The sequence below is a fragment of the Macrotis lagotis genome, chromosome 4, assembly GCF_037893015.1.
Source record: "Macrotis lagotis isolate mMagLag1 chromosome 4, bilby.v1.9.chrom.fasta, whole genome shotgun sequence".
NCBI classification, from domain to species: domain Eukaryota; kingdom Metazoa; phylum Chordata; class Mammalia; order Peramelemorphia; family Peramelidae; genus Macrotis; species Macrotis lagotis.
Window position 1 is genome coordinate 163,910,325 of NC_133661.1, and position 24,476 is coordinate 163,934,800.

At 33.5% G+C, this 24,476-nt stretch overlaps 1 protein-coding gene across 1 annotated transcript in view; it reads left to right on the top strand.

The window, feature by feature from the left end:
* The window catches only part of ADAM10 (ADAM metallopeptidase domain 10), a 167,837-nt gene that overhangs the window by 122,066 nt on the left and 21,295 nt on the right, over window positions 1–24,476 (top strand). The window contains exons 8-12 of the mRNA XM_074234574.1: window positions 1,794–1,977; window positions 18,896–19,059; window positions 20,415–20,598; window positions 21,737–21,887; window positions 22,765–22,948. Of these exons, the coding sequence (XP_074090675.1) occupies window positions 1,794–1,977; window positions 18,896–19,059; window positions 20,415–20,598; window positions 21,737–21,887; window positions 22,765–22,948 (867 nt within the window). The remainder of the gene's footprint in view (window positions 1–1,793; window positions 1,978–18,895; window positions 19,060–20,414; window positions 20,599–21,736; window positions 21,888–22,764; window positions 22,949–24,476) is intronic.

Genomic DNA, 24,476 nt, shown 5'->3' on the forward strand with positions numbered 1-24,476 from the left:
TAATTAGTTGATGGTCCAGTAGTACACAACTAATTCAGCTATAACTCCCATACCTGTAATCAGATTGTATCTGTAGAAAAATTTTTAGGTTGGCATTGGAACTGTCCTCGTAGTATTATTTATCAAGTGTTCCATCATTTGCTAGTCAAGTAATGCTTTAGATATATCTTTTTAGTTCATCTAAAGAATCAAAGTAACTTGGATTTCACATAATCAAAATAGAACCCAGTAAAAATAGTAAGAGTTAGAGCTTAGTTCAAGACATGTGGAAGGTAGGAACCATGAGAAACTTTTTCTTAGGAAAGGAAAAATGCAACTCATAAGGAAGAGGGTAGTTGAACTTAAAGAAATTCTGACCATAGGTGGCGTAGTGGATAAAGCACCGGCCTTGGAGTCAGGAGTACCTGGGTTCAAATCCGGTCTCAGACACTTAATGATTACTTAGCTGTGTGGCCTTGGGCAAGCCACTTAACCCCATTTGCCTTACAAAAAAAACATAAAAAAAAAAGAATACTCTCAATTAAGAATAGAAGTGAATTAAAACTACAAGGAGAATTTGGACTTCTCAAAGCTTCAGGGACAGAGAACTTTCTTAGAATTAGAAAGTTTTTAGGTTACTATATCAGCACTGAAAATCGAGAAAACTTGACTTCTCAATTGAATAAAGGTGTATGCTGTGTATTTATTATACTTAACTGTAATTTCTTATAGTGGGCATTCTTATGATTGTGAACAAATAACCTAGGCTTTGTTATGCATTATCTGGAGCATATTTGATTGGGGGGGGGAACTGAGACAGAAACTAGAATTTCTATAACTAAGAAACCCAGCCCTTTTTTGAAGGCAAGGAGCTCTTGTGTAGACAAATTAGAGAAGTACTTTAAAATACTTAACTCAGCCTCAAAAGATGCTAAATTTCAATAGTTTGGATACTCTACCATCGATATCAAAAACTGCTTTAGTAGGGAGGTGTCAAGCACATGATCATGGGCTCTTTGTAGCATATAGCACTTTCCTGTGCAGTGGGAGGCAGATTAAAAGGTAATTGAGAAATATTTAGCAAAGCAAATAAAAATATGATAAAATATAGATCATAATAATACATGGTCTCTTTCAGTCGTCATGTAACCCTACAGAAATCTTTACATATAGCTTTTATAGACTCTTTCTGAATTTGATACCAATGTTCTAGTAAATTTATTTTTAATGGGTTGCTGTGGCAATCACCACCTCATGACCTGTATTTTGGATATATCCTTTTTTTTAAGGTTTTATTTATTTATTTTTTTTGCAAGGCAATGGGGTTAAGTGGCTTGCCCAAGGCCATATAGCTAATTATTAAGTGTCTGAGGCCGGATTTGAACTCAGCTACTCCTGACTCCAGGGCCAGTGCTCTATCCACTGTGCCACCTAGGTGTTCCTTAAAGTTCTTTTTGACTATGCTCATATATAGCCTCTAAAAACTAGGATTACTTTTTTTGTCACTCTGAGACATTAGGGTTGGCCTTTAATGGAGCAGTCATAGCATCTTAGGATCATGGATTTAGAACTAGAAGCAACTTTAATGACCATCTATTCTGATCCTTTCATTTTTCAAGTGAGGAAACTGTCCTAGAGAAGTTGAATGATTTGTCTAGAGTCACAGATAGTAAGTTAAATGGATGAAATTGGAACCCCAACTCCTCTTAATTCCAAATCCATTGATATTTCTTTACTGTATATCACTAAAGTCAGTTGAGATACTTAACAAAACTTCAATTTTAATTGTTTATTTAAATTATTTTCATATTTAGATAAACACAACTGCTGATGAGAAAGACTCTACAAATCCTTTTCGCTTTCCTAATATTGGTGTGGAGAAGTTCCTGGAATTGAACTCTGAGCAGAATCATGATGACTACTGTTTGGCCTATGTCTTCACAGATCGAGACTTTGATGATGGTGTTTTAGGTCTGGCTTGGGTTGGAGCACCTTCAGGTAGCTTACCTGTCTATAGCTTTGATTTTTAAAATTTAGTTGCTTACTGTGTATTAGACAATATTCATAACTATTTGTGCAAATTAAATGAGTAAAAATACATGATAAAAATTTTTTGTTTTAGAATCATTTCTGAAATACAGATGTTTAGGTATACTGTTTCCTGTTTACTTAGGAAGACATTTCCTAATTTTCCTAATTGGTCAGTATCACCCCCATGCTTTCAAATCACATAATTTTTTTTATAGATCTTGTTTTTTGTGATGAACATAGTATTTTCCTCCTGACTACCTTCATCCTAACACATAAAATATAGCTCTTTGAGGGATATATCACTTTTATATTTACATTTTGTATTTCTGTTTGGTTTTTATTTTTTTTATTATATGTTTTTCCAATTATTTGTGAAGATAATTTTTGACACTTTTTTTGTAAAGTTTTCTCCCTTCACTTGAGGGTAGCACATAATCTGATAGGGTAGATATGGATAGTTGTGTTACACATATTTTCATATTAGTCATGTGAAAGAACAATCAGAACAAAAAGGGAAAAAATCAGGAGAAAGGACAGGTAAAAAAAATTAAAGGGTGAAAGTAGTATGCTTTGCTTTGCATTCAGATTCCATAGATCTTCCTCTGGATGTAGGTGACTTTTTTGATCACAGGTCTTTTAGAATTGTCTTTGATCACTGTATTGCTGAGAAAAGCTAAGTCACTTATAGTTGATTATTGTATAATGTTGCTGTTAAGGTACAATGTTCTCCTTGATGTTCTCTCTTCATTCAGCATCAGTTCATGTAAGTGTTTCCAGATTTTTCCGAAATATGCCTGCTCATTGTTTCTTATTGAGCAATAATATTCCATTATAATCATATACCACAATTTGTTTAGCCACTCCTCAATTGATGGGCATCCCCTCAATTTCCAATTCTTTGCCATCACAAAAAAAGAGCTGCTGTGAATATTTTCCCTGTTTTTGTGATTTCTTTGAGATATAGACATACTGCATACTGTAGTAGTGGTATTCTGGTCAAAGGGTATGCATGATTTTATTGCCCTTTGGAAATTGTTCCAGATTGCTCTCTAGAAAGACTTGATCAGTTCACAACTGCAACAGTACATTAGGGTCCCAGTTTTCCCACATTCCCTGTACCTTTTATCATTTACCTTTTCATGCCAATCTGATACGTGTGAGATGCTACCTCAGAATTGTTTTAATGTGCCTTTTTCTAATTAATTGTGATGTAGAGCATTGTATTTCTGTTTGTAGTACAGTGTTGTGTACATAATAGGCACTTAATACTTGCTGGTGAGTCAATTAATTGAATATATATTTATTAATTGATATAATTAATAATTATATATTTATTATTGAAGTGATTTGATATTTGCTCTAGGAAAAAAAGAAATGGATGAATGGATGAAATGGATGAAACTTAGAACTGGATGAATGCTTGAATAGTATTTAATCTAGTACCATATATGTGAATATCTAAACTATTCTTTTTCTTTTTCCCCCCATTTTCCCATTTTATTCTCTCTATCATTGCTAACTACATGTCTTCCCAGTTTTCTATGAAAATAATCATTTCTTTAGTTAAAATAAAAATCATTGTTATGAACATTTTGATGTTTGATTTTTGGCTCTGAAAGGTTGGCTCTTTTTAACATTCTTGGAAGTAGAATATGTACCTAGTAGTGTATTCTCTGATTCAAAGAGTAGAGACATTTTACGTACTTTTTAATAGTATAATGTCAAATTACTTTCCAGAATGGTTGGGTCAGTTCATAGATCCACCCTCCAGCAGTGGGTTAGTTTTTGTCTAGAACCTCTGTAACAGTCTATTCTCTTCTTTTTCCACGTCATTTAATCTGTTGGTTATGAGGTGATATCTAATGAGTTAATTTTGCATTTTTATTATAATTTCTATCAGTCTTTCATATGGTTAATAGTTCTTTTGAGAAGTTACTGTTTCTTACTCTTTTGTTACTTAAACATTGGTGAATGACTCTTGGTCTTAGATATATCTTAATTTTTCTATCGATTTTATCATAGATAATTGATGCATGCAGGTACCTCTTTATTTTTACTAATTCTGGTTAAAGATTTCAATAAAAAGTTATTGAAATTGATCTTTTTGTTAATGAGGATTCTTTTATTTTTGGCGAGGCAGTGGGGTTAAGTGACTTGCCCAAGGTCACACAGCTAGGTAATTAATTATTAAGTGGCTGAGGCTACATATGAACTCGGGTCCTCCTGAGTCCAGGGCAGTATGCTATCCCCTTTGCCACCTAGCTGCCCCAATGAGGTATTATTTTATTTTATTTTTAGATTTTTGCAAGGCAATGGGGTTAAGTGGCTTGCTCAAGGCCACACGGCTAGGTAATTATTAAGTGTTTGAGGCCAGATTTGAACTCAGGTACTCCTGATTCCAGGGCTGGTGCTCTATCCACTGTGCCACCTAGCTGCCCCAGGTATTATTTTAAAAGTAAGTTTTCCTATTTGAAAATTTTTAGCATTTATTTTTGGGAAGGAACTTGGTAGATAACATGAATTTATAATTTGTCTAGTTAGCACAATTGTGTAATTTTTTTCAGCTTCTTTCAGAAATACCTGAGTAGAGTTATATGAAGTTTGGCACGGGATTGAGGGTGTTAGAATATGGAGTCAAGATTTTTCAAGAATAGAGGATAGTGTGAAATTAATAGGGAGACAAGTGAAGTCAGATGAGGAGTAATGGTCTGAGAAAATACAGAGTGGTGGAAGGATTAAGGGTCTCAAAGACAAAAATAATTTTAAGAGAGGTGTGATAGGGAAGAGACTAAAGGAAGTTTTTGGTTACAAGAAAGAAAATTGGACTTTTGGGTAGTTGGGAAATTACTTGTATGTAAAGATGAGATCTAGTTTGTATGAAGTATGGGGAGACTAGGTCATATGTCATAAGAAACTATCAGTATTAACTTCATTCATCAATTTAAAAAAGTCACAAAAGTTCTTTTCTTTAAAGGGAAAAAATTCGTAGAGGAAAAGTTTGAGTATTTACTTTTTTTCATTCTACCTCTGATGATCATCTTCTTTCTTGTCTCTCTTTCTTCTCTCCTACCCCCCAATCCTACTAGTATTTTTATGTCACCATATTACTTGAACCGGTGGCACATCTTTTTCATATTTATTCATTGTTTGTCCTTTCTCTACTTATTGCCTACTATAATTTTTTTCATTTTCTCCTTGCAGATATTATATAAATAAATTGAAGTGTGAGGGGTAGGAAGGAGTTATTGTGTAATCATGTTCTCTTTTTATTCACTGCCACTGGTTTTTAGTAGGATAAGTGTAGGTGCTGAAACATTAGAGTTTGCTTTTCAGTTCTGTGCGTACTACTTTGCTGTTCAGCGTTGTTCTTTTATGTTAAAATTGAGAAATCTCACTTCAAATTCCCCCATTAGTTTGGGGACATTTCAGTTGAGTCAAGGGTCTATTCACAGTCAGTAGAAATACATTGAAAAATCTGAGAAGACACTGAAAATTGAAATTTAAAATTCAAAATCAAAAATTGAAATTTTGAAACTGGCTAAGACTTGAGGAATAAGTAGAGGAAGCTAATCAAAAGAGCATTCTGTTATTTGACCTTAAAAGGGTATTGAGGGTCTCTTAAAAAAAACAAAAACAACTAGTTTTTATCTGAACTATAAGAAGACTAGATCCATTGCTTAGTAAACTTTGTAACTCTTCCAGTACCTAGCATAATGCTCTGTACCTCACAAATATTTATTAAATAAATACCTATTTTATTTTCTTAGAACCTCCTATACTAATGGGTGGTTTCTTTCATTATCAGATCCTCTATAAAATTATATTTTAGTTTCTAAGTTGCTAATAACTGGCCAATTTCCTAACTCTCTTTTTCTTTAATTGATTCATTGATAAAAATTATAAAAAAGTATGATTTATGGGAGTTACTGCTTACTAATCCTTCTTTTTGATTCTGAGTCATTGGTATAAATCTCTAGCCATTTATGGAATCTTTTTGAAACCTTCTAATTTGTGAATCTTAGAATTTTTAATTTGAATTTGTATATTAGGATTTTAGTCAGTCAGTTTAAGCCTTCAGTGAAATGCAATAAAATTATATCAATAGAAGGGACACAATTTGCAAATTAGTTACAGATGTATCATGAGAACAAGCAAGTAATATAACTGTTAGCACATACCAAGAACTTTTAAATTTCATTGCTCATTGTTTTTTCCTAAGTCTATGTGTTCTTGAATATTCCTTAATATATAGTAAGATAAAGGATAGCAGCTATCAGATTATATAGTTGAAAACAGAGAAATCATTTTATTAATTTGTTGATCATAGGTAACCATTATTGCCTTGTGACTGAGGGCCTTACATAGCTCAATGAAATGAGTTGCTATCCTTTGCAAGGTTACTAAAAACAGATCTATGACAGAGTTCTAATAAAATGTGATCTACTGGAGAAGGAAATGGCAAACTACTCTAGAATTGTTGCCAAGAAACCCTATGGATGATATTAAAAGTAGATAAAAATGACACTGTAAGATGAGCCCCTCAGGTTAAAAGGTGTCCAGCATGCTCCAGGGGAAGAGTAGAGGACAGCTATAAGTAACTATAGTACCAATGAAGTGGCTGGGCCAAAATCAAAAGGAATGCATTTCAGCTGCCAATATGCCTAGTGACAAAAAGAAAGTTCAAGGCTGTAAAGATGAATATTTCATAGGAACCAGGAGTATAGGACCTGTGAACCACAGTAAGCTAGATGTAGTTAAACAGGGGATTGAAAGATTAAACATTGACATTTTGGTTGTTTGTGAAATTAAATGTATTGGAAATGATTGAATTTATTTGAAATCATCATTACATATACTATTGTGGGCAAGAATCCCTTAGAAGAAATGGAATAACACTCATAATCAGTAGAAGGATGATGAAAAAAGCAGTATTCTGGGGTATAATCACAAGAATGACAAGAGTATCTGTTTGAATCCAAAGCAAACCTGTTCAGCATCCCAGTACTAAACACTCTTTTGTTTTTCCAGACAACTTTAAAGGCAGTTCTACAGATGGACATTACTAGATGGTGAATATCAAAATCAGATTGATTATATACAGTGTAGCAAAAGTGGTGAAGCTCTATAAAGGCAGTTAGAACACAATCTAGAACTGACTGTGCATGAACTTTTTAAGCACAAAAATCAGTCTTAAATTAAAGAAAGTAAGGAAACCATCAAGATTGTATAAGATGTGACCTAAATAACCTCCATTATAAATAGGAAACAGAAGTGATAAATAGATTTAAGGGATTGGATCTGGTAGATAGACTTTGTGAAGGGCTGTGTTACCAGCATTTGCAATATTGTACAAGAGGCAGCAACACAAAAATTCCAGAGTAAAATAAGAGCAAGAAAACAAACTGTCTGATGAAACTTTACAAATAGCTTAGTATAAAAGGCAAGTGAAAGGAGAAAGGGAAAGATGGATTCAATTGAATGCAGAATTTCAAAGAATAGGAAAGAGACATAAGAAGTTTTAGAAACGTAGATGAATAGAAGAAAACACTAGAGTGGGGAAGATTAGAGATCACTTCAAGAAAATTAAAGATATCTGGTGAGGGGGGGTGGCGGTAGGTGGTGCAGTGGATAGAGCACCGGCCCTGGAGTCAGGAGTACCTGAGTTCAAATCCTGTCTCAGACACTTAATAATTACCTAGCTGTGTGGCCTTGGGGGAGCCACTTAACCCCATTGCCTTGTAAAAACCTAAAAAAAAAAAGATATCTGGGGAGCATTTCAAGAGCTATGGAATATTTCATGCAAAAATGGACATAATAAAAGACAAGCAGTAGGGATTTGAGATTAAGAAGAGGTAGCAAGAATACACAAACAAACTGTACAAGAAAGATCTTAATATCACTGATAAGTACAGTGGTGTGGTTGTTGATCTAGAGCCAGATCCTAGAGAATGAAGTCAAGTATTGCTTGGAAGTATTGCTAATAATAAGGCTCATGGAAGTGGCACAGTTTTACCTGAGCTATCTAAAAATCCTAAAATATGCTGTCAAAGTGCTACATTCACTGTGCCAGCAGGTTTGGAAAACTAAACCTTGACCACTGGATTGGAAAAGATCACTTTTTGTCCCAGTTCTAAAGAAAGGAAATGACAAAGAATGCTGAAGTAAATGAACAGTTGCACTTGTTTTACATGCCAGCAAAATTATACTTAAGATTCTGCAAGCTAGGTTTCAGCAATATGTGAACTCAGAGGGGATGGAACCAAGATGACAGAGTGGAGACAGGGAATTGCAGAAGCTCTCACTCATATCACTCCAAATACCTTTAAATATGACTTTAACCAAATTCTAGAGTGGTGGAAACCACAGAAAGACTGAGTGAAACAATTTTCCAACTCAAGAAAATTTGGAAGATTTGCAGGAAAGGTCTGTTACACTGGGGTTAGAAAGGGCTTCAAAGGAGCCCAGGCCATACTGGCTGTCTAGAGTGAACTGACTCCAGCCATACAGCAACCAACCCATGGGGCACCTGGGTCCCTGGGAGTGCCTGGGCTTTAGCTGTATTGGCAGTTTCCAGACCTTTCAGACCACAAATTGCCATGAACAACTTGGAAGCTCAGTGGGAAAAACTGGTTCACAGATGAGAGGGGAATCCAGTCCATGCAGGCCTCAGTGCAGATTCAGCTCCCCAGAGATCAGGAGTAGGTCTGAGGAGCCACCCAGGGAAGAGCTACCCAGTAGGAAGCTACTGGCAGCTGTTTCCAGAGTGCTTAGCCCACAGATAGTAAAGGGTTTGGGGGAGACTGTAGGGTTCTCTTTGCTGTTTATCCCTAAGGCAGAATTCTGGGGCTTTGCCCACACTCAGTTCCAGGCTGCAGTCTGGTTCCTATTCTCAGGAAAAGGAACTCTACTGCCATGGAGTGGGGACTCTACTCAGGGCTCCAGGGCAGAGAGGAATGCTTGTGGTCATCCACAGATTGGAGCCGATACCAGGAGAGCAATCAGAGCCTCTCATAAGTCATTGAAGCCTTGGGGGGTGGGGTGGGGAAGGATGTCTTGAAAGCTGCAATAGCCCTCAAAGCTTCCTCATAGGCTGGGGAAATGAGCAAACAAATAGGAAAATAAATCTGACTTTAAATAATTACTTTGGCCCCATGGAGGATCAAAATACACACTCAGAACATAACAAAGTCAAAGCTTCTGTATCCAAAGCCTTGTAGAAAATTATGAATTGGTCTCAGGTCATGGAAGAGCTCAAAAAAGATTTTGAGAATCAAGTAAGGGTGGCAGAGGAAAAATTGGAAAGAAAAATTGCAAGAAAATCATGAAAACCAAGTCAGCAGCTTGGTTGAAGGAGATACAAAAAATATTAAAGAAAATAACACCTTAAGTCAAATGGAAAAAAAGCAGTTCAAAAGGTCATTGAGGAGAAGACTACCTTAAAAAGCAGAATTTGCCAGATGGAAAAGGAACTGCAAAAGCTCTCTGAAGAAAATAACACCTTCAAATGTAGAATGGAACTAAGGAAAGCTGATGACTGTGAGAAATCAATAAATAATAAAACAGCGATAAGAATGAAAAACAAGAAGAAAATGTGGAATATCTCATTGGAAAAACAACTGATAGGAGAGTTGATTTAAAAATTATTGGGCTACATGAAAGTTATGACCAGGAAAAAGCCTCAACTTTATTTTTCAAAAAATAATCCAGCAAAATTGCCCTGATATCCTTGAAGCAGAGGGTAAAATAGAAATTGAAAAAATCCACCAATCATCTCTTTAAAGAGATCCAAAAATGAAAACTGCCAGAAATATTATAGCCAAATTCCAGAACTCCCAAGTAAGGAGAAATTGTTACAAGCAACTAGAAACAATTCAGATATCTTGGAGCTACAGTCAGAATTACACAGGATTTAGCAGCTTCTACATTTAAGGGTTTGTAGGCCTTGAAATATGATATTGCGGAAGACAAAAGAGCTTGGATTACAATTGAGAGTCAACTATCCAGCAAAATTGACCATCTTCAGAAAATGGACATTCATTGAAATAGGGGACTTTAATATTTTTCTGTTGAAACAACCAGAGCTGAACAGAAAGTTTGATCTTCAAGTACATGACTCAGATGAAGCACAGAGAAGGTAGAGGGGAAGGACTAGTCATGAGAGACTTAATGATGTTGAACTACTTTGAAAGATGATACTGATTATGCTTATGAACCTTCTCATTAAGATAGAAGGAGCATATATAGACAAGGCACGGGGTGGGACTGAATATGAAGGTATAACATTATGAAGGTATAACATTATAAAGGTTATAAAGGAGTCAATTGGTGAGAAAGGAATGTACTGGGAGAAAGGGAAAGGAGAAGTTGAATGGGTTGAGTTATTTCACATAAAAGAGGCAAGAAAAAGCTTTTGCAGTGGAGTGGAAGGGAGGGGGGAAAGATGAAATGGGAATGAGTGTGCTTTCACTGTCATTGGATATGGCTCAGAGAGGAAATAATATGCACACTCATTTGGATATAGAAATTTATCTTACACTAGAGGAAAATTGGAGAGGAAAGAGTAAGGAGAAAGGGGCCGGGGTAAAGAAGAGGGAAGGTAGAGAGGATGGAAGAGAGGGAAGATCGTGGGTGAGGTTAGTCAGATATAAAACAATGTTGAAGGAATAGAATATATGGGACTGGGGAGGAAAAGGATGGAGGGAAATATAGCTAACAATAGCAGCTGTGGAAAAAGATATTGAAACAATTTCTGTGATGGACTTTTGATAAAAAATGGTATCTGAATAGACCAAAGCGCATATGGGGTTAAGTAACTCGCCCAAGGCCACACAGCTAGGTAATTATTAAGTGTCTGAGACCAGATTTGAACTCAGGTACTCCTGACTCCAGAGCCAGTGCTTTATCCACTGCACCACCTAGCCGCCCCTCACTTTATTTGAGGTTTCACTTTTTAGAGAGAGTTGGGATTATGTTTACTTTTACAGCATGACTTGTAGTAATGTGAAAACAAAAATTAAAAAAATTTGTTTACTTGTAATTGAGAAAAATTCAATTAATAAAAAACCATGTGAACTAAGAATGATCAGAAGAGTGAACTGATTTTCAAGAGGCAGGAACTAGAGACCAAGTTGCCAACATTCACTGGAGTATAGAGAATGCAAGGGAGTTCTAGAAAAACTTATTAACTACACTAAAGCCTTTGTGTGGATCACAACAAAATGTGGCAAATTTTTAAACATGGGAGAAGCAGATGACCTTACTTGTTTCCTATTTGTGGGTCAAGAAGCAACAGAATTGAATGTAGAACAAATATTGGTTTAAGATTGCAATTGGAGTATGACCAAACTATATGGTGTCATTTATTTAGTTTATTTGCAGAGTACATTATGAGATAATGTATAATAGAATGCAAAACTATGATATAATGTCCAGGCCAGATGAATCAAAAACCGGAATTAAATTGATGGGAGAAATTCAGCCCACTCATATATGGAGATCATACACACTGAGAACACAAAGTGAGCAAGAACTATGAAGCATCGTAATTAGAAGAAGAGAATAAAAGCTGGCCTGAAACTTAACATCAAAACTATTTAGTTCCTGATAACTCGTTCCATCATTTCCTGGCAAATGAGGAAGAAGAAATGGAAGCTGTGCTCAAAAAGACGTGCAGATAGTTTACTGCAATCATATAATTAAGACTCTCCTTGAAAGAAAAGCTATGGCAAATCTACTAAAAAGCAGAGGCATCACCTTGCCAACAAAGGTCTGAATAATTGAAGCTGTGGTTTTTCTGGTAGTAATATGTAACTGAGTGTTTAAATTGTGTTACTGGAGATAGCTTTTGAGAGTCCCTCAGTTCACAGAGATCAAATCAGTTGATTCTTTTCTTTCTTCCTTTTTTTTTTCTTAACAAGGCAGTGGGGTTAAGTGACTTGCCCGAGGTCACACAGCTAGGTAATTATTAAATGTCTGAGGCCCAATTTGAACTCAATATCTCCAGGGTCAGTGCCCTATCCACTGCATCACCTAGCTGCCCCTAAATCAGTCAATTCTTAAAGAAATTATTTCAGGCTATTCATTGGAAGGTCAAATAATGAAGCTGACACTTAAATACATTCATGTCATAATGAAAAGATGGGTCTCATTGGAAGAGTAATGGCCCAGTATGAAATGGATAGATAGTGTCATGAAAACAATGAACATGAGCTTGAACAGACTTTAGGAGATGTTGGAGGATAAGAAGGGCCTAATTTTCTATGGTCCATGGAATTGCAAAGAGTTTGATATGTCTGAACAACAATTCAATTTACTTTTTTGCTAATATATAACTGTCAGGTCAAAAAGAAATAATTTGGAGATTAAAATTTTGATACATAAGGTATTTCTGATCTAGGTTTTACTATAGATTTATCTGGTGTTCTTTGAATTCTTTTTGACATTTTCCCCTCTTGCAGGACTATTTTAATTTGTCTTAATGCAATTCAACAAGTGTTTGCTAATGATCACCTAACATATACAAAATAAGGAAGCATACTACTTTTCATGTTAAAATCTCCAGTGTCTTTCCTAAAAAATTCTTAGGAAATTTATAGCTTTCCATTTAGCTTTCTGTTATTTGACTCCCAACTACTTTTATAGATTTAGTTCATATTACTACACCTTATTATAATTTTGTGTTCCAGCCAGAATGGAAATACTGCTAGTATTCTTCAATACTGTTCTTCAATCCTGGCCTGTACTGTCTACCTCTTTTTATTAAGGAAGGCACTTACTCATGCATAGAATGCACTGCATCCTCATCTCTCCCTGTTAAAATTATTGTTCTCTTTATTGAAAACTTACATTAGGATCCACTTATGTGGAATATTTCCTGACTACCCCTACCCTATTTTTTTTTTTTTTTTTTGCAAGGCAATGGGGTTAAGTGGCTTGCCCAAGGCCACACATCTAGGTAATTATTAAGTATCTGAGGCTGGATCTGAACTCAGGTACTCCTGACTCCAGGGCCGGTGGTCTATCCACTGCACTACCTAGCTTCCCCACCCATTTTCTTATATCAGTAACCTCCCCATCCATCTCTTCTAGAGATTAATTTTTTCTTTTTATATAATTTTTTTGACTTACTGTATTTTCTCCCAAAGGAAATGAGGATAGTAACTTTTTTTTGGCCTTCTATAGATAGCATAGACTGCCTAGCTAACTATTAGCTGGTTATTTTTTTGAATGTCATTTTATTTTTTTTTTTTTCAATTACATGCAAAGATAGTTTTCAACATTTATTTTTTGGTAAGCTTTTGAGTTCTACATTTTTCTCCTCTCCTCCTTTCCTTATGCCTTCCCCAGGATAAGGAGTAATCTGATATAGAATATACATGTGGGAGCAGCTAGGTGGTACAGTGGATGTAGCACTGGAGCTAGAGTCAGCAGTACCTGAGTTCAAATCCTGCTTCAGACACTTAATAATTACCTAGCTGTGTGGCCTTGGGCAAGCCACTTAACCCCATTTGCCTTGCAAAAAAATCATCTAAAAATAAAATAAAATAGACTATACATGTATAATCATGTTTAACATATTTCCATGTTGGTCATATTGTGAAAGAAGATTGAGAAAGATGAAAACATGAAACAAATTTTTAAAAAATTGTATGCTTTGGTCTGTATTTAGACTCCATAGTTTTTTCCTATGGATGTGTATACTATTTTCCATCACAAGTCTTAGAATTGTTCTTGGTCACTAAACTGCTGAGAGGAGCTGAGTCTAATAGTTGTTCATCATAATGGTGCTGTTAATGTGTACAATGTTCATCTGGTTCTGTTCATTTTACTCAGCAGCAGTTCCTGAAAGTCTTTCCAGCTTGATTATGAGGTTTTTTTTTGAATAGTTTATTTATTTGTTTTTCCCAACTGCGTGCAACAGTTTTTACCAATTTTTTTTACAAGGTTTTAAATTTTATGTTTTTCTTCTTCCCTCCCCACCTTCCTCTGACAGAAAGCAGTCTGATAATATAGACTCTACATTTATAACCATGCTAAGCATAGAGCCATATTGATCTGTTTTGAGAGAAGAATCAAATCCAAATGGAAGAAGGAAAACATTATAGAGAAAATAAGTGACATAATTCATAAGACAAAATTGAAGATAATAAGTTTTGGGCTTCAGTTAAACTCTATAGTTTCTTCTCTGGATATGGGTGGTATTTTCCATCACAAATCTTTTAAAATTGTCTTTGATTATTAAACTGCTGAAATGAGTAAGTCCATTGTAATTGATCATCATCCTATATTGTTGTTAGTGTATACTTTGTTCTTCGGATTCTGCTCATTTCACTCTGCATCAATTCATGCAAGTTTTTCCAGACTTTTCTGAAATTTTGTCCCTCATTATTTCTTAGAGAACAATAGTGTTCCATCATACACATATACCACAGTTTGTTCAGCCATTGCTCAGTTGATGAACATCTTATCAATTTTCAATTTTCTACTACTACAAAAAGAATTGCTGTGAATAGTTTTGTACATGTGGAATTTGTATCCTTATTCATGATCTCTTTAGGATACAGATCCACCAGTGGTATTGTTGGATCAAAGGCTATGCACAGCTTTATTGTTCTTTAGGCATATTTCCAAATGTTCTCTAGAAAATTCAGTTCCACCCACACCCACAATGTATTAGTGTTCCAGTTTTCCCCTCCAACAATTATCATTTTTCTTCCTAGTCATATTGTCCAATATGATAGCGTTAGGGTGGTACCTCAGAGATATAGATATTTTAATTTTTAGTTCTCTAATCAATAATTATTTAGAGAAGTTTTTCATGTGACTACAGATAACTTTGATTTTTTTGAGAATTTTTCCTTTTGACTATTATCAATTGGTGAATAACTTTTTTTTATAAGTTTGACCCAGTTCTCTTTATATTTTAGAAATTAATCCTTTCTCTAGTTGTAAAAATTGTTTCCCAACTTAGTACAGTGAAATCCTTTTAATTTTGGTTGCAATGGTTTTGTTTGTCCAAACCCTTTTTAATTTAATGTAATCAAGATTATTCAGTTTGTTTTTTATAATGTTCTTTATCTCTAAATTTTGTCATAAACTATTCCCTTTTCCATAGATCTGATAGCTTTATTTATAAATATCACTTTTTTTATGTGTAAGTCCTGTATACATTTTGACTTTTACTTGGTATAAGGTGTGAGATGATGGCCTATGTCTAATTACCTTACTATCTTCTAGTTTTCTTAGCAGTTTTATTGAAGAGTGAGTCCTTATCCTAGAAGCTGGAATCTTCAAGTTTATCAAATAGTAGATTACTATAATCATTTTTGCTTTCTTTTATACGTAATCTGTTTCACAGTCCAACCACTCTGTTTCTTAGTAGCAAATAATTTTTATGACTGATACTTTGTAATATAATTTTAGATCTGGTATAGCTAGGCTGCTTTCCTTTGCAATTTTTTTTTCATTAATTACCTTGATATTCTTCACCTTTTGTTCTTCCATATGAATTTCAGTTTCTATTTTTTCTAGTTCACTAAAGTAAGTTTTTTGACATTTGATTGATATGACCCTGAATAAGTAATTTGTCATATTAGCTCAGCTTACCCATGCCACTCATGATTCCTTATAGAGCAGTAGAATTCCATCACATTCATATTTGTTCAGCCATTCCCCACTCTATGGCCATCCCCTCATTTTCCAGTTCTTTGCCACTTCAAAAAGAACTACAAAAAGAACTACTATTACTTATGTCCTTCATGTCCCAATTTTCCCACATCACTTCTAACATTGATCATTTTCCTTTTTTGTCATTTTAGTTAATCTGATAGGTGTCAGGAGGTACCTCAGAGATGTTTTAATTTGTAGACTTTCTTAAGAGCATTTTTCTAGATTTTTCCTTTACTTTGTTCTATGACACCTTAAGTTATTAAAATTTTTCCTTTTAGTATGTAAGTTCTTTGAGCTTATTCTGATCCTTTTTTTTTTCATCCTTAACTCTGTATAGAGTGGATACTTAATAAATATAACTTGAAAAAAGAATTTAATTAATTTAATTCACCACTGAATTAATTAGTCCTTTTAATTTAATTCATTAAAATTTGTATTTGTAGGATAGAAATACTCTTAAAAAGTTCATGGTTCTTGGAAACTAGCTTGTTCCTAACTACTACTTAACTTCTTTATAGTGCTTATAATTTCTTGTTAAAACAGCAGGATTAATCTAGGAAACAATCACGTACTATATTCTTAGATATGTAGCAACCTTGCAGATAATATTTTTAAATCTTTATCACTTTTCAATTTGTATTATAGAGAAGGTATAGTGAAGTATTAAAGCCTAAGGAAGTATAGAAGCTGGTCATAAATTCTCACTGCTTCCATTCTACATCCTGGTCTCAATGATTTCAAATTTTGAAACTGTATACCTATGAGTGTCATTTGCCACATTGTAGGTATCCAGTAAATGAAACATACCTTTTACTCCTTTCTTTTATGTTCTTTAGTTTCATCTTTTTTTGGCAAGGCAGTGGGGTTAAGTGACTTGTCCAAGATCACACAGCTAGGTAATTAAGTGTCTGAGACCAGATTTGAACTGGGTCCTTCTGACTCCAGGGCCAGTATTCTGTCCATTGCACCACCTAGTTGCCTCAAATTTGATCTTTCAATATGTACTGAAATTTTAATTTTAGACATTATATATTGATTTTGAGTTATGAATATTTTCTATTGGAGTATGATTTATTTGTAAATCATTTGCATATAGTAATATTTGTACATTTAATGTAGTACATTATAACTGGTACTAATTGATTAATTGATATGTAGCTTATCAATTTCTTTGTTTTTGACCTACTTATTCGAGTTGTTTCATTCTTATGTAATAATAGTAATTAAAACTGACAGCGGGTTTTAACTTTAAAGGAGTTAAATAGAATAGTAGCAACACATTCTTTAATTCAGAATAATGTTCTCAAAACTAAGTATAAACTTGCTTTTAATTAGAAAAAGTTTTTAACTAAATAGAAAAAGTGTACATTTTAAAACTTGAATGGAACATGCTTTTTTGACAACCATGTGTTTACTATTTTCTCTTTAACTGAAAAGATTTGCAGTTTGGAGTCTTCTATGCTTAATTCAAGTTTTGACAGTTCCTCATCGGGCCACTTTGCATTTGACAAATCTTCACTCAGGCAGGATATTTATTCATTTATTATTTGCTTAAAGCATTTAATAGTTTAATTTAATGTATTATTGTGAATACAATTATATCTTTTATATGTTCCATTATTACTTTTTTTTTTAGGTTTTTTTTGCAAGGCAAATGGGGTTAAGTGGTTTGCCCAAGGCCACACAGCTAGGTAATTATTAAGTGTCTGAGACCGGATTTGAACCCAGGTACTCCTGACTCTAGGGCCGGTGCTTTATCCACTGTGCCACCTAGCCGCCCCCCAATATTACTTTTAACATGGTCCTCATGTAGAAATAAATAATCAGGCAAAGAAGAATATTTAATAGGCTTTCTGAGTTATTTTTGCTTATGCATAATTCTGAGCAATTTATTTGTATGATTGGATTGGTCTTGTTACCATTTAGAATATCCCTATTTTTGAAACATAAGCTCCATTACTTGAGATTCTGTTTCTAGAGCTATATGACAGAGTGGAAACCCTCTTAATATGTATTTAAGTTTATACATTTAGTTTTATTTCTTTAAGCAAATTACCTTTGTCTTATACATCTAGTCCAGCAGTTTATCACTTTATTTCATGAATATTTCCTAGTACATAGTTTATGGAAGTAGAAGAAAGTATTATATTGTGTACTGTTTTTCTCCTTTTATAGTTCTATCAATGATTGGGCAGATTTCTTATGAAAGTAGAATTTTTTTTAATGGCACTATGAAGTCATGATCTGTTGGTACAGATAGATTATTTCTAAATATCTTGATAGATGAAATTAGAATATTTTAAAACGTAAGCTTAACTACATTTCTTTAGAAACTATATGAATACCTTTTAGATGGTTATGTGGATTTAAAGTATTTTAGATGCTATAGTAAATTTTAACAAGAGGAAACAGTTTTTAAAATGTGTATCCTACAAAATGTTCCTTTATAAATGTAGTTGGATCTATTTACTCATTCAGTTTTTCTTTTGACGTTTGTGTTTGATTTAAAAAAATTTTTGTTTTCTCCTAAGGCCCAATATAAATATTACCTTTTTCAACAGTTTCATTAAGTAAGCTTGGTGTGGTATCTATTAGTGAAATATATTTGAATATACTGAAATGTATTCTAGTTTTTTATGTAGTTAAAATAAAATTTCAGGTTTCTAGGGGAAACTTGAAAAATCAATTATATATAATATTAAGTAATTTCTTTCAAGGACAACAAACTATATGTTGAATCATTACCTTTATTAGCTTTCTAGCCTCTTTGGTTTTCATTGAATTCAAGCTGTAAATTTGCCTTTACAAAGTCATAATCATAAAGAGGAACTTATAAAGCATAACTTATAGTAAATGTGAGCATTTCAACAGTAGAATCAAAAGGAGGCAAAATGACAAAATGAAAGGGAATTGAGATTTGAAGAAATAAACAGTTCTGTAGTTGAAGTTGATATTTTTTCAATGATTGTATGTTCCAACAAAAGTAACTGGCAGAATGTTGGGGGGTGGGGTGGGGCAAGTTTCTTGCTCTTAAAATTTTCTTTATATGGACTAATAAAACTTATTAGAAGGAATTTACTAACCCTGACTTAAACAAAAGGTTCATTTGACATGTTGAATGTAATTGGTGAAAATGAATGTCAATTTTTTAACAGTGACTTTTTTAGAGCAGGGGAGACAATACTCATCTTTGTTTTGTTTTTTTTTTAATAATTAGGAAGCTCTGGAGGAATATGTGAAAAAAGTAAGCTATATTCAGATGGTAAAAAGAAATCTTTAAATACTGGCATCATCACTGTCCAGAACTATGGCTCTCATGTCCCACCAAAAGTTTCTCACATTACTTTTGCTCATGAAGTTGGACACAACTTTGGTTCCCCAGTGAGTACCGATCAATTTTTCTTACAGAATTTATTTGATCTGTCATTAAATTTATTGCCAACAAAGTGATATATAAATTAAAAAAAAAACTCTGCAAACTCGGGTGACAGGATTTTAAGGGTGGAATATTAGAATAAAAATTTATAGCTAGAATCAGCCTTCATCTGCTTCAGTTCCTTTATTTTATATATGGAAAGCATCAGACCCAAAGAGTTAAAGTCAAGGGAGGCATGACTGAACCATAGTTAATCTGAAAAAGATTGGAGAAAATGGGGAAGGTACTATGAAGTAGGCCAGTATGAATTAATGCAGTGTGATATTCAAAAAGAGTAGATGTAGGAAATAATATCTTTGAAATTCTAATAAGATTATCAAATTTACAGATTTGCACAATTGTCAAAATGACATTTTCTGACTTCTGAATTTCAAAGGGTAGCATATTTCGTATACCTTGTCTCATTCTGTCCTCATCAAAACTCTGAGACATATACTAAAGGCATTTCTTATCTCCGTTTTACAGATGAGAACATTGATTTAGTTAATTTAGTTAAATTGCTTCTGGTGACACAGCTATCAAGTATCAGTGGCAGCATTTGAACCCAGATTTTTCTGACTCAAAGACTTTGATCTTTTTTATTACAAATCATTAAGCATTATGTAACTTATATTGTTATTTAAAGAATGAATTTGTAGACATATTTTTTGCTTTGGTAAATTAACTCACTTATGTTCCTTGAATTTCTTCAAATCAGTTGTAAATATTTTGATTTCTAGAGCTGGATCAAATATAGGAAAATTTCCATCCCTCATATCTGGTCACTCAATAGACTTATTGTTGTGGCTCTTGTTTTTCCTGGTTATAAGTAGAATCTTTGAAAGATGAAGGTCTGTGAACAGTGATTCTCTAGGTTATTTTGAGTTTTTTGTTTTTAAATTTTTATTTAGTTTTTCCAAGTTCATTTTCTAAATTCATCCTTTTACAAACTTTTCGTTGGTTATTTTGTTTTAATTAAAAATTGTGATGAGAAGGAAGAATAATTATTGAACTTCAGCCTATGTAATATAAAGAATTTGAGAACATTTTCTTCTCCCTATTTCTCCTCTTTCCCTTTTTCTTTCTATATTTTCTTTTTTTATCTTCTTTTCCTTTCCCCCCTGCTATTCCCTTCCATTTTTCTTCTTCCTCCTCCTCATCATCTTCCTCTTCTTTTTTTCATTTTCTTATGTCAACCATTGTAGGAAAAAGTTATCTTTCCTATTCTTAAACTCCAAAATAGGCAATTTATGGTTTATTCCAGGGAAAAATCAACTGATTGGAAAAATTTGATGTGTATAACAGATGTCTTACCTTACAGCATGATTCTGGAACAGAATGCACTCCAGGAGAATCTAAAAATTTAGGACAAAAAGAAAATGGCAATTATATCATGTATGCAAGAGCCACATCTGGGGATAAGCTCAACAACAATAAATTTTCACTCTGTAGTATTCGAAACATAAGCCAAGTTCTTGAAAAGAAGAGAAATAACTGCTTTGTTGGTACGCACAAACCATGTTGGGGTGAAGGGATGGTGGTGGTTTTCAATTTCATATTTAAAAATGCAGTAGTTTACTGATGCAGATCATGTACTCATTTCTCTTACAGCATTGTCTGGTTCTTTTTAGCTGGAATATGTCAATGACTAACTTAAGTCCCAGGCCAGTTCTCTATTTATTTTTCTTCTCCTGTCAGAAAAGACTGAGTTAGGAATGATCCATGGGAACTGAAGCTAGAGCATACTCTACATTTTAGGATTCCAGGTTGGCTAATGTATTCACACCTTTGAAGGAATTGATCTACATTGAAATTGGCGTTTTCTAAATGATATGAGAAGACATAAAGAAGCTACAATAAAATGGAAGGATAGCCCCAAGATTCTTAGTGAAGAAAGAAATAAAATCAGAGTTGGTTTCATCATTTAACCAAATGCCACAAGAATGTCTGTATACTGATCATCTTATTTCAGTTCTTAAAAATATTGTAAAATGTATTGTGAAAATGTGCAAAATTGGGACAGCACAGTGGTGCAATGTATAGATAGAGCACTGTCCCTGGAGTCAGGGGGGGACTAGAATTCAAATCTGACCTCAGACCCTTAATAATTTCCTGGCTGTGTTGGGCAAGTCACTTATCCCCATTGCCTTGCAAAAACCAAAGGAAAAAAATTGTGCATAATCTATTGTTAAGGATTGGATTAGGGACTAGACCTCTGATTTTTTTTTTTTTTTGTAGTGATCTCCTTCTGCCAATCTAGGTAAGCACCTTTTCTGTAGTCTTAATTGTTTAGGGCAATAAAGTCAAACTGTAGAAACAGGACCATTAAAAAGGCTCCTTGTAGACTACATATTGATGTAGAAAATAGCTTGTTAACATTATTTAATTGTTTTGATAAATATTTGCAATTTCATTTTAATGTGGGTTGAGCTGCACTTGGGGCTGCACTTTCAAATGTAGGCTACATCTGGCACAAACCTCATGGCAGAGTTAGAACAGAAATCCAGGTTTTTTCCCTAAGTTTCTGTTGCTCACCAAAAGTTTTTTTATTTCCTTAAAAAAATTCTTTTAACTATTTTTGAATTTTAATTAAATTATATACATCATTTTATTATTCTTATTGAGAGCTTTTTTTTTCCTCAGAATCTGGTCAGCCCATTTGTGGCAATGGAATGGTAGAACAAGGAGAAGAATGTGATTGTGGTTATAGTGATCAGTGTAAAGATGAATGCTGCTATGATGCAAACCAGCCAGAGGAAAAAAAATGCAAGTTAAAACCAGGAAAACAATGCAGGTACTCAGACTGTAGTTATAAATTTAAATATATATATATATATATAAAACTAATTATAATAATTTAACTAGAATTGGTTAGTTTTAATTTTAAAATTGTTGTTTCCATTTCTCATGTAGGGAATGATGAAGGATAACTTGTAACTTAATCCTATTGGTGTGATAGATGTGGTAGAATTACATGGGAAAGGTAGTTAATAGGATTCATAGAATCTTGATTTTCTTTTAAGTGATCAAGATATATATTTATATCTGTGTGCATCTTTTTGTACATTTAAATCATGTAGTTATTAGCCTATTAGTCATATTACTTCCATAATAAGTTATTGGCAATAGACTATTTCTCTCTTATTAGTATATGTGGAACTTTGATACTTGTTTACAGTATTTAAATGTAATCATAGATTTAACTTCTATCTGGTAGAATCCTCTTAATTTATAGGTGAGAAAACTAAGGGCCATAGAGGTCAGATGTCTGTCTTTAGTTCAGATAGTTCCTCGAGAAACAGGTTTTGTACTTTCTTATGTCTCTAGATATAGCATTCTTTTCTCTTCACTACACTGATTCAGTAATTACTTGACTAATTGAAAAATAAAAATGAATTGCCATTTCTGTATTAATTTTTTAGTAAAGGTGGATAAATTAAAGGAAAATATACTTAATGCAGTGATCAGGATAATAATCATCTGTTCCTAAATAGAATACTTAAATTTTGAAATTGCTTTAAATTGATGTATTAGTTCCATAATTACCAAGAAATGCATTTTTCCTATACTTACTATTTAAAAAATTGTATATTAGTACTATATTAGCTTAAGTAGACAATTGACATCAAAATGTATTATATTTTTCATTATCTAAAAAATTGTTTCCTCAGCCCAAGTCAAGGTCCTTGTTGTACTGCACAATGTAATTTCAAGTCAAGGTCTGAGAAGTGTCGGGATGATTCTGATTGTGCAAAAGAAGGCATATGTAATGGTATTAAAGCTTTCTGTCCAGCATCTGACCCTAAACCTAATTTCACAGATTGTAATAGACATACACAAGTTTGCATCAATGGGGTAAGTTTTGCATTTGATTTATAATATTTTGACTTTAGTTTTCTCAAACTTCCCATTGAAAAGTAACTAAGTGGTTGGTCTTTAGATATGTTGATTGTATAACTATATAGGGGTATTATGTTTGGGTAGAAGAATATATTTTTCCTTTTCTTAGTTTCTACAAATCTACTATATCACTTAACATATAAGTTAAAGGAATAATTTTTTTAAGTGTTAAACATTCATGTTCTTTTAAAATTTTGAGTTCTAAATTCTCTCTTCTTTATCCCCATTGAGAAGTTAAGAAATATGATAGTATCCATGTGAAACCATACAAAACACATTTCTGTACTAGACATATTACATACCCCTTCTTCCACTCATCAAAAAGAAAAGCAAGAAAAATAAGGTTTACTTCAATCTGTACTCAAGAGTTCATTCTCTCTTTCTCTCTCTCTCTCTCTCTCTCTCTCTCTCTCTCTCTCTCTGGAGGTGAATAGTATCTTTTTCAAGTGTCCTTTGAAACTCTCTTAGATCATTTAATTGATTAAACTAAGTCTTAGTCTTTCACAATTGATCAGCATAAAAGTTTTGTTTTTTTCTCTGCATACTCTTCTCTTGATTCTTGCTCATTTTACTTTGCATCAGTTCATAAAAATATTCTTAGATTTCCCTGAAAACATTTTGCTTTTCATTTCTTAAAGTCCAATAATATTCCTTCATAATCAGTAATTTCCCAGTTGATGGACAACAAGGAGAAAATATTTTTATGTCTTAGGTTTAGAAATCATAATACTTTTTTGGCAAAATTTCACATTTTTTGTGTTAAATTTCAGGGCAATCAAACAGAATTAAGAAACACAGCCACTACATAGACAGTTTTCCAAATCACATTTACTACTTTCTATGGGATGTAGGAGAGTATATTTCACTGTTTGTTTACTGGGGTCAAAATCTTTAAAATTAAAAACTCAACTGGAATTTCTTTGTTTCTCATGGGTTTTTCCATTTATTTCTAATTCTTTTTTTTTCACAACATGATTCATATGGGCATATGTTAAACATGTACAACCCATAACTTAATGCCATAAGGAGAGAACCGGGAAGGGAGGATAGTAGAAAAATATCTATGAATTCTATCCTAATCCCCCCCCCCCAGTTCCTGTGCCTCCTCTCAAACTACCTTACATTCATCTACTATGTATTTATCGGCATTTATTCTTTTTATATTTATTCTGTAATATTGATATTTGTACTCATTATCTTACTCTCATTTAAATGTAAACTTTTGGGGAGTAATGATTGTTTTATTCCTTGTATTTTTACTCATTCTTTATACTTCCTTCTTTCCTCTTTATCCTATTTTCAATTTGATTGCACATTGGACTTTTTGTATCTACCAGTAGATTCTGAGCCTCTTGAAAGAAGGGGCTGTTTTGTAACTTTTTTGTTTCCCCCAGGCCTAGCATATAGTAAGCACTTAATATTTATTGACTACTTGTTTTTCCATTGCTTAATACAGTGCCTGGCACATAATAGGAACCTTGAT